The sequence below is a fragment of the Rhinolophus sinicus genome, chromosome 15 (assembly GCF_057876585.1).
Source record: "Rhinolophus sinicus isolate RSI-liver-muscle chromosome 15, RSI-T2T, whole genome shotgun sequence".
Taxonomy (NCBI): Eukaryota; Metazoa; Chordata; class Mammalia; order Chiroptera; family Rhinolophidae; genus Rhinolophus; species Rhinolophus sinicus.
The window spans coordinates 11616838-11630078 of record NC_142515.1 but is presented as its reverse complement, the minus strand read 5'-3'; the positions used below and the strand labels follow the sequence as shown (position 1 = coordinate 11630078).

The 13241-nt window shown below is 38.7% G+C and overlaps 1 protein-coding gene across 2 annotated transcripts in view; it reads right to left on the bottom strand.

Annotated features, from left to right (window-relative positions):
• SHTN1 (shootin 1) overlaps window positions 1-13241 on the bottom strand; it is a 94122-nt gene that overhangs the window by 32109 nt on the left and 48772 nt on the right. For both annotated transcript variants that reach the window (XM_088791841.1, XM_019725249.3), the window contains exons 10-12: window positions 10847-11000; window positions 8795-8894; window positions 3525-3607 (exon numbers count right to left, since the gene is read on the bottom strand). In XM_088791841.1, coding sequence (XP_088647967.1) covers window positions 3525-3607; window positions 8795-8894; window positions 10847-11000 — 337 coding nt within the window. The remainder of the gene's footprint in view (window positions 1-3524; window positions 3608-8794; window positions 8895-10846; window positions 11001-13241) is intronic.

Genomic DNA, 13241 nt, shown 5'->3' with positions numbered 1-13241 from the left:
AACTTGTCCCATAAATGCATTCTTGTCCAAATTAGAATTATTAACTTCCAAGTCTAATGATTTCTCATATTTAGACGTTAAAACTACTTCTAAAATATTCCATAGACTTTCTCCACAATCAAGTTTTTGAAGAGCCATAACTTAGCAACAAATTTCCTCCATTCATAAGCTCTGAAAAACATACCACTGTACAGCAGAAGCCACCAGAACTTGGTAACATAAGACACTGGGGTAGCAAGACTGGCCCCTAGGTTATAAATGCAAACTGCCAAGTGTCACAGACAACCCCAGTGTTTGATGTTCTATATCCATTCACTATGCATTTCATTATTGTTGATGTATTCATTCGACAACTGCTTTTCAGTGTGAACTATTAACAAGACACTATAAATAACTACCTCCCCATGGAGGCCCCTCTTGCCACGTGTGGCTATAGCCCGTGTCACTGAAGGCAGTACGATTTTAGGGTGGCTCCAGTTTCAAATCTCATGAGCAACTTCTGCGTCATAACTCTACTTAGATTCCCAAAGGTACAAATGCAATAACTCCAATAGCTCAAAATGAGGGAGAAAATACCACCACATTTCACGAACTGTAAATGAAACTTCATTTTTCCTAAAGAAAACTGTACGGTTTCTCACATCAGGGGTGAATAAGTTCTAGAATACTGTTTTTCAATTTAAGGGTGCAGTCGAGGGTGACCTAGCCAATAATGTAATTTACTTAGAAGGGGAAATCATTCTGTTCTGACTGCCCTCCTAACCCTCCAAGACTTACCAGTCATCCCAAAATAAGATCGCAACGCACAAAAATTTCATTTTAATTACAGGGTCAAGGAAGGTGTAGAGCCAAAAACACAGGAGCAGGGCTGTCCTGCACATCGCCAGGGCAGGACTTTTTCTGAATCTTCCAACACCTTGTGCAAAGCAGAATTTGCCTCTCAGCTGCACTACCATGCAGAGGAATCTATTCCAAAAGGCTACAGGAGGCAGGCACAGAAATTCAGTTCATACAGAAAACCAAACAGCTTTGGTCTGTAACGGTGCTGCGAGGTCCTTGCTAAGAAAGAAAACACTAAATCTAAACTTGGATTCCTTCAATATGCATGCAAGCTGGGGGAGGCTGCAGAGTGGAGTGACCCCTGAGAGTGTGCAAGCTGCTGGGCGAGGGGAGACATGGACATCAGAGCAGAGGCTGGCGTGGGACATCACATCCTTACAGTAACAAAATATGGAGCAACAGACCGTAATGAGCCATTCCTTTGGGATTATTAATACTAATACTAATAAAAAGAGGAAGATGAGAAAGAGCCTAGAACACAGACAATATGCCTGGAAGCTGCACGGGGAAATATGGAATTAAATAGCACCCTGTCTGCGGAGCTTTGATGGAGGAAGGGCAGGAGGGAAATTCTGGAACGAGGAAAGACAGGAGCAAGCGCGCAGGAGGTTTGGCGGTAACAGTCCAACCATAAGGTAGCACAGATGCAATGAGAAATGAGGCTGAAGCAAAAGCACAGCACTGTGTATCAGCAGATTAGGAGAGAGTCTGGATGCTACTCTGATGCAGAGAGAAGCATAGAACGTGAGACACGTGATTGGACCTATGACCTGAGAATGTCGCACTGCCAATGATAAGAAAATGCCTGGGCTGGAGCAATGAAACCTGGAGGCAGGAAAAGGGAGCCGAGAAGTCTACACCAGTCTGGGCTAGAACCAGGCACATCTATCATTCGTTGTAACTAATAATTGTTGGGCAAGCATTGTTGAATTTAATTTGGGTTCTACCGTTCTCAGGCATAAAGGCCCAAGACCTGGCTCCTACATTTCAAGCTTTTGCTCTCACGGTGGCTGCACACCAACCTGCCCATAGCTCTGAACTGACTCTGCGCCTGGCCGCCCAGGACCCCTGCTCAACAGGAAAGTTCTTCCACCCTCCCTATTTCCATCTCTTCATATTGTCCTCAACACCTCCCTCCCTCTCTAATGAATCAGAGTCCTGTGAATTTTACCTCCCTGAATAGTTCCCGAATTTTTCCGTTTCTTTCTGTCTCTGCTGCTACCACCCTCTCGAAGCCACCATCAACATTCATCTGAATGACTGCAAGTCTCCCCACAGCCACTCACCTTCGTTTACAGTCCATTCGCTGTTCTCTCACTTCAGCAGGCCCCCCCCTTTTTTTTTTTAAAGATGAATCTCATCGTGTTACACCCTTACTTAAAATTTCTACTGCCCTTAAGGTAAATTGCAAAATCTTGACCATAGCCTCCAGCACTTGGCTCCTGCCTACGTGTCAGACCTCATCTCTTGCATCTTATGTTCTAGTAACACCAACTTTCTTTTAGTTTCCTACTATGCCAGATGCTTTCCCCACTCTGGACCTTTGAATCTGCTGCCCCTCTCTGTGAACTACTTTTACCCTAAATACCCTCACCTTGACTTTTGAAATCCACGACGACTCAGCTTAAACATCACTTTCTGACACCAGCAGTCCACACCCACAATCGCTTCAATATTTGTATTCCTCCTCCACAGTACTGATCAAATATTGTATTGAAATAGTTATATATTTAATTGGATAAATACCTGTTTACTTCCTGTCTTGTACCACCAGGGCGCAGCCCTGCAGTACATAGTAGGTACTTGATAAAGTCTCAGCTCACATGCTATCAACTCTACAAAGACTTTCCCCAAGCCCCTCATTTGGAATTACTCCCTCTCTTTCCTTTATACCCAAAGTACCTCCTCCCTTCATGAAAACACATTTCCCTGCATACGTCACCTTACAGGGAAAGGTGCCCATGTTCCCCTGGTCTAGACAATAAGCTACGTGAAGGCAATGACTGCTGCCTGGTTCATTCTTGATGAGACAAGTAAAGAGTTAACAGGAGCAGGTCTGTAAGCTGCCAGGAGCGAGCTTAAACATTAACCGCTTGGCTCTGACTCCCCTGGCCAGCACAGCACCTGCGGGCTGACAAGCACCTTACATCCATCATAGGTGGGAACAAAATAGTTCCCAGTCGCAACGGCAACCCCCTGCACACAAACAATCATCCATCGTAGATGGGAACAGAACAGTTCCCAATTGCAACAGCAACCTCCTACAGCTGACATCCGTCATAGACGGGAACAGGACAATTCCCAGAAGAAGACAAGTGTAATGACAGACCCCTGCAAGCTGACAAGCACCCTACATCCTGCTTAGAAAAATAAAAAACCCCAGCACTCCTCATTGGGGTGCTGTCCCTATCGGGCTCTGCCCTGGCAAAACTTCCCTTTGCCAGAACTCTCTCTCTTTAACTTTCAATAAATCTTTGCTTACTCTTGTAGAGTCCTGTAAATTCTTTTTACATTCTGCAGATGACCAGGGGTTAATTCTATGCCAATAGACAATTCTTATAGCTGGAAAGTTCATATTTCTCCCGTGACAATTTGTTCATAGTCAAAGAACTCAACAAATGTGAACAAGTGAAAAATTATAGACCATCAGCCACTGAGATTAAAGCAAGGAGAGTGAGAATTACCTGTTTCTGGTTGAGCTGCCTTTTCTTTCTTAGCACCACTGCCGCTGGGGTGGGATCGCTTCCGGATCATGGACATGAGGGATCTTTGGGAGAGAGAAAAAGATCGACAGGAGATTACCAGATGCCTTATGATCCAAGAAATAACGCATATAGATTCTAAATGATCAGTAAAATCCAACTCTTCTTTAGACGCATGAATGTATAACTAGAATATAAGCAAAATTTCCACTTTTAATAAATTAGTAAACTTTTCATCACTTTAAGGCGGAGAAACGTATCTCATCCCTTCCTGTGTGGAAACAAACTAATTACTGGAATATGGGAACCTCTGTAATTACTAATATGATGCATAGACATTTATTTACAAAGTAAAACAGATACAGAAAAAATTTCAATGTCCATATGTAAAATTCAGAAATAGCCATCTATGCAATACCTTTGAGGGAGAGGGAAGGATGAGAAAATTAGGGAATAGTTTTGGTAAATATCTATTTGTGAAATATGGGCAGAAAACACGTGAAGCTGCGTGACACAGACCAGATATTTCACGGATAAAACAGATTTAGACCACTATCTACCTGGTCCATATTTTTTAAATCTGTATAAAATCCAAATTATGATAAATTTGACCACGTTATAATTTTAAAACCTCCATATATTAAAAGACACCATAAAGAATACAGAGAAACTATAAATCAATGAGCAAAAGCAGATACCCCAACAGAAAAATGAACAAAGCCCTTAAAACTCCATAAAAGATAATGTCCAAATTTCCCATACACATACCCAAAAGGTACTTGACTTCATTAGTTATCAGGAAAACACAAATGAAACCCACACTGAGTACTACACACTCATCAAATAGGCAAGAAATTTTAAGTCTGATAATATCAAGTATTGGTAGGTTTATGGAATAACAGGAGTTCTCAAACTGAAGAAGGTGTATAAATTAACAGTACCACTTTAGAAAACCATTTAGTATTCTCCAGTGGAGCTGAAGATACACATAGCCTGTGAGCCAATGATTCCACTTCTGCATATCTTACAGAAACACCAGCACCAGGATACACGTACAAGAATGTTCATGTAGAATTTCCACACTGTCCCCGACCTGGTAATAACTCAATGTCTGTCAGTGCCACGATGGATAAACATTTTGGGACATTCATAAAATGGATTATCAATGAATACAAATGAACTTTAGCTTCACAAAATAACATGAATCTTACAAAATAATGTAGAGTGAAAAAACAAGACACAAACGAATACAGCAAAATTCCAACTATAGATTTTAAAAAGCATATATATATATATGTATATATACATACATGTACATATATATACTCACACACACACCTATACTTTAGGGATGTGTGTGTGTGTCTGTGTGTGTGTGTGTCCTTATAGTTTAGATATAGACGTAGATAAGAAAAACAAAAACAAAAACAAACTTTTCTTTAAAAAAAGGATAAAAGTCTAGGGCACCCGTATTGTTCTATTTCTTGATTTAGACAGTGATTATATGAATGTTTATTATTTTTAAATGATACATAAATTTGCATACATTTCTACATGTTATCATTCACCCCAAAAAAGTTTATAAAAAAAAAACAAAAGAATCAAGAATTCTTCAATTATTTCAACTACATTATAAATGTCCTCAGTGTGGTAAACTGCATTTCACAAAATACAGTCCTGAGGAAGACAAGCTGGGACACCAGCAATGGAGGACAGGAAAAGCATCATGTTGCCTCTAGGAAAAGGGGCAACTGGATCCACAGTAACTCTGAGGTCAGAACAACCCAATGTGTCTTAATCACTATAATTTTCAGTTTTTTTTTTGTTTTTTTTTTACTTCTCACTTCTACCTTCAGTTATATTATTAATCCCTCTGTATGTGCCTTTTCTTAAGCTTCCCAAACACACTGAAAAATCTCCCACAAGCACAGTAGAAAGGCTGCACCTCATCCCACTCTACCCTGCAAAGTTTCCAGGACTCACCAACTGGGCAACAATCCATCACTGGGCTTCTGACTTCATTTAATTTGTTTCCTTTGGGCTCATAAGAGCCCAAAATGGAATTTGAGTATTTTCGCAAAAGTCAGAAATTCTAATTTACACAGAACTTTAAAATAAGCACATTTTATTTGAGAAATCAGGAAGAATGCAAAGTTTATTCGCTCTTTTTTTTTTTTTTTCCTATTCTGTCAAATGAAGGCAGGACTCGTCAATGTCTGTCGGCTGACACTCCATAGCAGGGTGGCGCTGGGGAGGGTGCTCACTAAGCAGAGGCTTTCCTTCCTCTCTCTCATCACACTACAATGACCCCTCCTCTGGTTCTGAGGGGAGACTGTGAGAGTGTGCCTTGGTGTACATCAAGATTACAAAGCAGTTAGTTATTTGTACGACTTGAATATTCATATATATTTACATAAATGAAGTAAGAATATATGGTCATCATTGCAAACCTCCTAAGTAGATGAGAGCACGTGCTACTCTAAATGTTCTGAATAAAAGTATAAGTTGGAGATTGATATAAATAACCAGAGTGGTTCTCACAGGACACATGAGAACACCGGTGAGACATCTGGGACCAATAATCCAAATCGCTGTCTAAAATCACCCCATTTCACAGCCACTTCAATTGAATGGATAAAAGCCTCAAGTAAGTGTCCCCCAAAGACAGAACAATTCAATGGAGACTATTCACCTTGAAACTCTTAAAGTGTTCTTCATGTCTCCTGTGATGCTTAATTTTATGAGTCAACTTGACTAGGTCACAGGGTACTCATATATGGTCAAACATGACTCTAGGTGTTTCTGAGAGGGTTTTGGATGAGATTAACATTTAAGTTAGTAATCTGAATAAAGCAGATTGCCCTCCCTAAAGTTGGTGGGCCTCATCCAATCAGCTGAAAGCTGGAATAGAACAAAAGAGTGACCCTCCCCCAAGTAAGAGAGAATTCGCCCTGCCTGACTGCCTTTAAATTAGGACATTTGTTTTTTCCTGCTTTCAGAGTCAAACTGAAACATTGCCTCTTCCCGGATCTCGAGCCTGCTGACCTTTGGACTGAAACTACTCCATCAGCTCTCCTGAGTCACCAGTTTGCTGACTCACCCTGCAGAGCTGGGACTTGTCAATGTCCATAATCATGGGAACCAGTTCCTTAGAAGAAATCTGTTTATGTATACGTATATGATGTATATGTATGAATGTACACATACACTCATTTATATATGTATGTGTACACCCCCATACACCCTATTGATTCATCTCTCTGGAGAACTCTAATACACTAAAACAACCTACCCTTCCCCCATGAGCCACACTTGCTCAGGACCTGTCCTAATTTCACCACCACAAGTATGAAATGACCAAAGTATGTCTTCTTCCTCTCTTCTGTCTCTCCCACCTGTCCTCTAGGTCAAATGAGCAGGAAGAGGAGGAGAAAGCAATAAAGCCACTTAAAAAAGCCACAGGCCTTCATCTTTTTTTTCCCCACTTTCATTTCTATCCATGATATACATCAGGGTAAAACAAATGGCTCAGGAACAAAGATAGAAAACCTTGATTAATGGGTTCAAACTCCCCTGAAACTCAATACATATGCAAATACATTTCTTTGACAAGAATGTACTCCTTACCGAAGAAAAAAAATCTCTTTCTACTGAGAAATTATGTCTTATACTTTTTAAATTCATCTTAAAATAAAAATCATGTATTCAATGAAAATTTTCTTTAAAGGGCCTTATAAAAGAATTCATGCGTTAGATATATAGTCTGAATCCTACATTCATTTTTCAATGTAATATAAAGAGCTCTTTGAAAAAATACTCTATTTAGGCTATACTTTACTTTTAATTCTAAGGGCTCTCAAGATTTCTGAGACTAAAAATTAAAGGCCAACAGCAAGACTATAATCACTTTTTAATAGTTCTCCCTCCTCATAGGCAGAAGTGACCTTTCTTATCAACTCAAAACTCCAGACCTTAGAGAAAGATCAAAGTGATGAATTTTCCATTTTAAATGTCAAATTCACATTATATCCTACAGATTTAGCAACCCAGGAGAGAAAGAATTTAAAATACTTGAAATTCTTTCAATTGACTCTTGGATCGATCACGTGTAAAAATTATTTTGCTTTAACCACTTCAATGGCTTAAAGTAGATTATGTCATATCCCACTCAGTAAGGAAAACTAATGAGGACGTTTTTAAAAGGCAAAGTCCCATTTTCATAGTCGTGTGGGAGGAACATGCTACACATTCTATTCAGATGGATTGGCAAAGGTAGGAAGTTTGAATAAATGGCCTCTCTGTGTGAAAGGATTAAATAAATCACATGAGTTAATGAAAGGTAAAAATCCAGCAAAATTTTAAATTCCATTTGTTCAAGACTAAATTATACGGAAGCAGCTAACATCATGACAAGATGAGGTACGCTGTTACCACAGCAAGTGGATTATCTTACGTAATTCTGCATGGTGGAGTGAAGAAGCACAAAGAAGGCAAAATCTGACTCAGTCTCCTAGGGTGTATTGTGCTTAATTCTGGCGCTCAATACCATCGAGTCACCATAGGCTTCAGAAACAGTGAATTCTTGCCTGCATATATGACTTCCTGTCACAAGAATTTAAAAATAATGCTGTCTTCTTATGGAAGGTTCCTCTCTCAGCATTAGTAAAGGTTTAAATATGAGGGTAAGGATAAAAAATAATTAGTACTTTTAGTTTAATTACTAGTTTATAACAGTCAGCACTGTTAACTTTTCGTATAGGTTGGTGCTTTCATTTTTCAAATAACTGAACAAACCAGAGCTTTTCAAATTCACATTTGTGAGAGAAGAAAAGATAAAAACATTCTGGAAAATCTCAAAATTCCTTGGTCTTCCGGTTAAAGGAAATCCTAACGTCACTGAATGAAATTTTACAACTGAAGTTATCAAAAACAAATTTTTAAGTGTCTAGTTCCTGGGTTTGGAACATCCACAAGGAATCAGCCATCAACAACAGAAGAACACTTGTAAGCCTCAAGAATGCCTTTGCCAGGTGTCTTTTTAGGCCCTTTCCATTACACAAAAGGAATAATACACTGGTCTTTAGAAAATTCTCGGACACCCCAGTTGGTATCTTTCATACTTTTCACCATCCCTCTAATGATGCAATCTAAGCCAGTATTTAAAAAAAAAAAAAAAAAGCACTAACATACACTTCTGGTTGTCTGACAAGGAAGGACACTGCACGCAGCGCGGCCTTCCTGGAGGCGCTTACCGGATAGGGTTGGGAGGAGGCGGCGGCAGCGGTGGTGGTGGAGGTGGCGGCGGAGGTACGGAATTCTCGGACTGGTTCACCCGTTTCTGGAGCTCATCAACTGCACAAAGATCACACGTTCAGGAAAGAGCTGAAACAAGCAACTTAACACACGCAAAGGAATAAACATAACCTCTTTCCAAGTCCTGTTCTTTTTACCAAGGCAAAGGCAAAGTTAAAAATTTCCATATGAAACTACAGAACTTTTGAAACTTATCATCGTCCAGCCTATTTTCACGAATGCAAAAGAGGCCTTACATACGTTACAAGAAAACGTTACCATCTTTTTGCTGTCGCATATACACAACTATGGGAAAGAAAAAAACCAAGACAACGGCTGGATGGGTGGGAAGTAAGGATTGAGTAGGTTGAAGAAATATTTGTTAACAATGGGATATATGACTCAAACACTAAGAAATTGTTAATACTTGACTTTTAAAGTGTTATAGACCAAGAATTAATTTTAAAGATGACATTTAGTACTGAATTTTAATAGCATGCTTTCCTCCTCCACTTAATTTCATTCAAAAACGGCAAATCCTAGTGTTCTTGATGTTAACCAGACTCAGACTCGCCAATATCTGTAACTCAGAAACTGTTTGTTCTTGTGAAGAACATTCTGAAATACAGTCATTCGATTCATTGAAGTCTTTAATGAAACAATTATTTACTACACATCAACAACGTGAAAGGGCCTGTGCTTGGTGCTGTTCCAGACAATTCCTTACTTCAAGGAGCACAATTTAAATGTATCTCACAGATGGAAATACCACGCATATGGACTCCAATGGGCCTACGTCTGAATATTGTATGCACTCAGGAGAAGCTCGCTCTCTCTCCACAGCCATTCCACTTTCCACGACTGCCTGTACCCCTCAATGATCTGTCCATCTGTTTTTATTCTCAATATTTAAATAAGCAGTGTGGGCTAAGCTCTCTGACACGGAGAATTCTCTAGTTATTCCATATGCATATGACTATCCCCAAAGGGAGTCTGAGTTCCTCAAGGACAAAACGCATGGTTTCTTTTCTTCTATGTTTCTTATGGTACCTTAGGGTATGGCTGGGTACACACACGGCAGAAACTAAATAAAACGTTCAAAATCAAATCTCAAGTATCTCTAGCATCTGCCCCCTCCATTTGTAACAAAGATTGGCAGCTTTCACTACAGGCTGCCCTGATATTCACTAAAAAGAATGGAATACTTCTTAATTTTAGATTTTTAAAAAATAAATTGTAATTAATTTTCATCGTGGATTAGAAAGCATTGAATATTTTTTAAAGGAAGAAAGCCAACTTGGTTCTTCTGTACAAATTTCAAAATTCTAGTATAAAATTAACCAGAAATATCTGAAGTGAATATTGAGGCTGTTATAAAGGGAATGACCTGCTTCCTTAAATTACCTACCTTCCAACAAAAACTTATTACTTATCCCTGTGTAGTAATCTAACTCACACATTCCTGTTAAGCTTTCTAGAACTGAATGAATAAATCCTTTGATTTAAGTATCCCCTGGTGTTTTAAAAGTTTTCCATTTAATATGTATATTGTTGCCCATTTTATTTTAGGTGTGATATTGTAAGAATTATTTCATGTGTATAATTAGATGCCAAAGACGAAGGTGGCATAAATCTAAAAAGCTTAATTCCTTCTTTAATGCACACCCTAAAATGAACAAAATAAGCACTTAACAAACACTCATCACTGAAACCCTGAGAAATGCTGAAATTCTGGTCTTCCCATATTAATGGTATTTTTGTCTCTTACTTCTATATATGATGTTCATAAAGTCTCTGACTCCAAAAGAGAAGTCTAAATATTTATGAATCGTTCGATTATACTGGCCGTTTTAGTGAACTGGAATAGGCAGAAATGAAAGAATTCAAAAACAAATCCTGGTATTTTTCTATAGGCAGCGTTCAGTAAACGTTCTGGACTAACTATATGCCAGGTTTTGTACTGGGAATGGGAGATTAATAATAAGACATAGTAGCCTACTCAGTGCTTTTACCGGAATGCTTTAAATTTCTGGCTTTCTCCTCTGAATTCTGGTATTTCAATTCCAATTCTTTCTTATCTTCTTCTAGAAGTTCCAGTTGCTGTTTGAGGTTGTGTATCTCTTTGTGGAGTGTTTCATTTTCTAGTTGCTCTTTCAATTCTTTGACCTATAAGTTATAAACAGACTTTATGGGGTGATATAGTTTTTCCTGTGTGTCAAGGAAAATAAAGGGAAAAAATAAAGGTTTCCCTTTTACTTTGTACTTCATAGCAAAGAGATTCCATATCCATCTTAAAAACTATGAAAATTCTGGGATACAGATAATACTTCAAATTATTATCAGCTATCTGATTCAATATAAATTTACTGGAGACTTATGTCCCAGATAATTTCATTGTTAAATGTGAGTCAAAAAAGTAAAATCAATCATACCTAAAAAATTCATTTAAAACAGATGAATACTTTCATACCCACTGTCAAGAGAAAAGTTCGTAGTATTAAAAAGACTCCTGGGGGTACAATTTGGTAACAAGTACTAAAAAATTTAAAAAATAAAATAAAAGGAAAGGCTCTTTAATTCGGTAATACTACTTTTAGAATTTGTTCTAAAGAAATAGTAAGAGGGGTCCTGGCCCTGTGGCTCAGGCGGTTGGAGCTCCATGCTCCTAACTCCAAAGGCTGCCTGCTTGATTCCCACATGGGCCAGTGGACTCTCAACCACAAGGTTGCTGGTTCAATTCCTCGAGTCCCGAAAGGGATGGTGGGCTCCGTCCCCTGCAACTAAGATTGAACACAGCACCTTGAGCTGAGCTGCCTCCCAGATGGCTCAGTTGGTTGGAGTGCATCCTCTCAACCACAAGGTTGCCGGTTCGACTCCTGCAAGGGATGGTGGGCTGCACCCCCTGCAACTAGTAACGGCAACTGAACCTGGAGCTGAGCTGTGCCCTCCACAACTAAGATTGAAAGGACAAACAACTTGACTTGGGAAAAAGTCCTGGAAGTACACACTGTTCCCCAATAAAGTCCTGTTCCCCTTGCCCAATAAAATCTTAAAAAAAAAAAAAAATAGTAAGAGAAGTGTTCAAATATATTTACTAAAGTGCTCTTTGTAACAGGGAAAAATAGGAACTAAGCATCTGCCAATATTATTGATTTAATAAATTCTTGTGTGTTCTTAAATGAAATACTATGCAACCATTTCAAATCACATAGCTCACTATACACTGACATGGGAAGATGTATTACCAATTGAAAAAAAAGTCAGGTTGTAGAACAGTATGCATGTTACGATTCCATTTAAACCATATTCATAAAAGTATATATTTACATAGCATTGGGATATGCACCAAAATAAGAGATTCTTAATTTTCTTCTTTAACTTTTTCTATATTTTTAAAATTAGTTTATTAGAAGTAGCATATGTTATTTTTTATAATTATAAAAACAATACAGTGTGTTTAAAAGATTGCTGAATCTGCAAGGGAACTTAAAGACAGGTAAGAATTATTCTAAACCACACACATGAAAGATTATACAGAATAACGGTATCACATAACAGTATTAGAAGTCTCGATTGCTGTAATTTCACTCATAACTTTGACCTAATCTTTAGTACCTTTCCCCCTACCCCAACAAGGCACCCACACAACAATTTAGTTAGTCCCATACCTCAGTTCAATTCAGTAGGTTCTAGGCATGTGTTATATACTAAATGAGTTAACTACAAGTAGGACTTTTCAGAACCAAAAAATTCTAGCATAAGCTAAATTTGAAAGAAAACATTCTTTTATTCTCTCTTTATTTAAAATGGTAATTCTAGTATGTGGGGGGGGGGGGAACAAAAAGAAACACTGTCCTTCCCATCCTATTCCCCAGTCCTCTTTCCCAGGGGTAACCACTATTCACCTAGATCAGGGGTGTCCAAACTGCGGCCCACGGGCCAACTGCAGCCCGCCATCCATTGTTAATTGGCCCACAGCAAATTCCAAAAGTATATTTAGTTTACTTAAATAAACCAGGTGAGGCAATATGTACTTCACCTCGAGTGAGTGGCCCGGCTGTTTGTGTATTTTACCGCCTATGGCCTTTGGTGAAAAACATTGAAAAAGTTTGGACACCCTTGATCTAGAGGTTCTCTACACATATACCACCATTTTTTATTGAGGGAAAAGAAAAAAATCAACTCTACTTCACTACCAACTTTGTAAAAATGTCAGAAACTTCCCAGGATTAACTGTCAATTTTGTTGCATAAAGAGAATTCGACAGGTGATAATAAATAGTAGTAGCGAACAGCCTTTCCTTCACAAACTACCGTGATTCCCCGAAAATAAGACCTAGCCGGACCATCAGCTCTAAGGCGTCTTTTGGAACAAAAATCAATATAAGACCCAGTCTCGTATTAATTT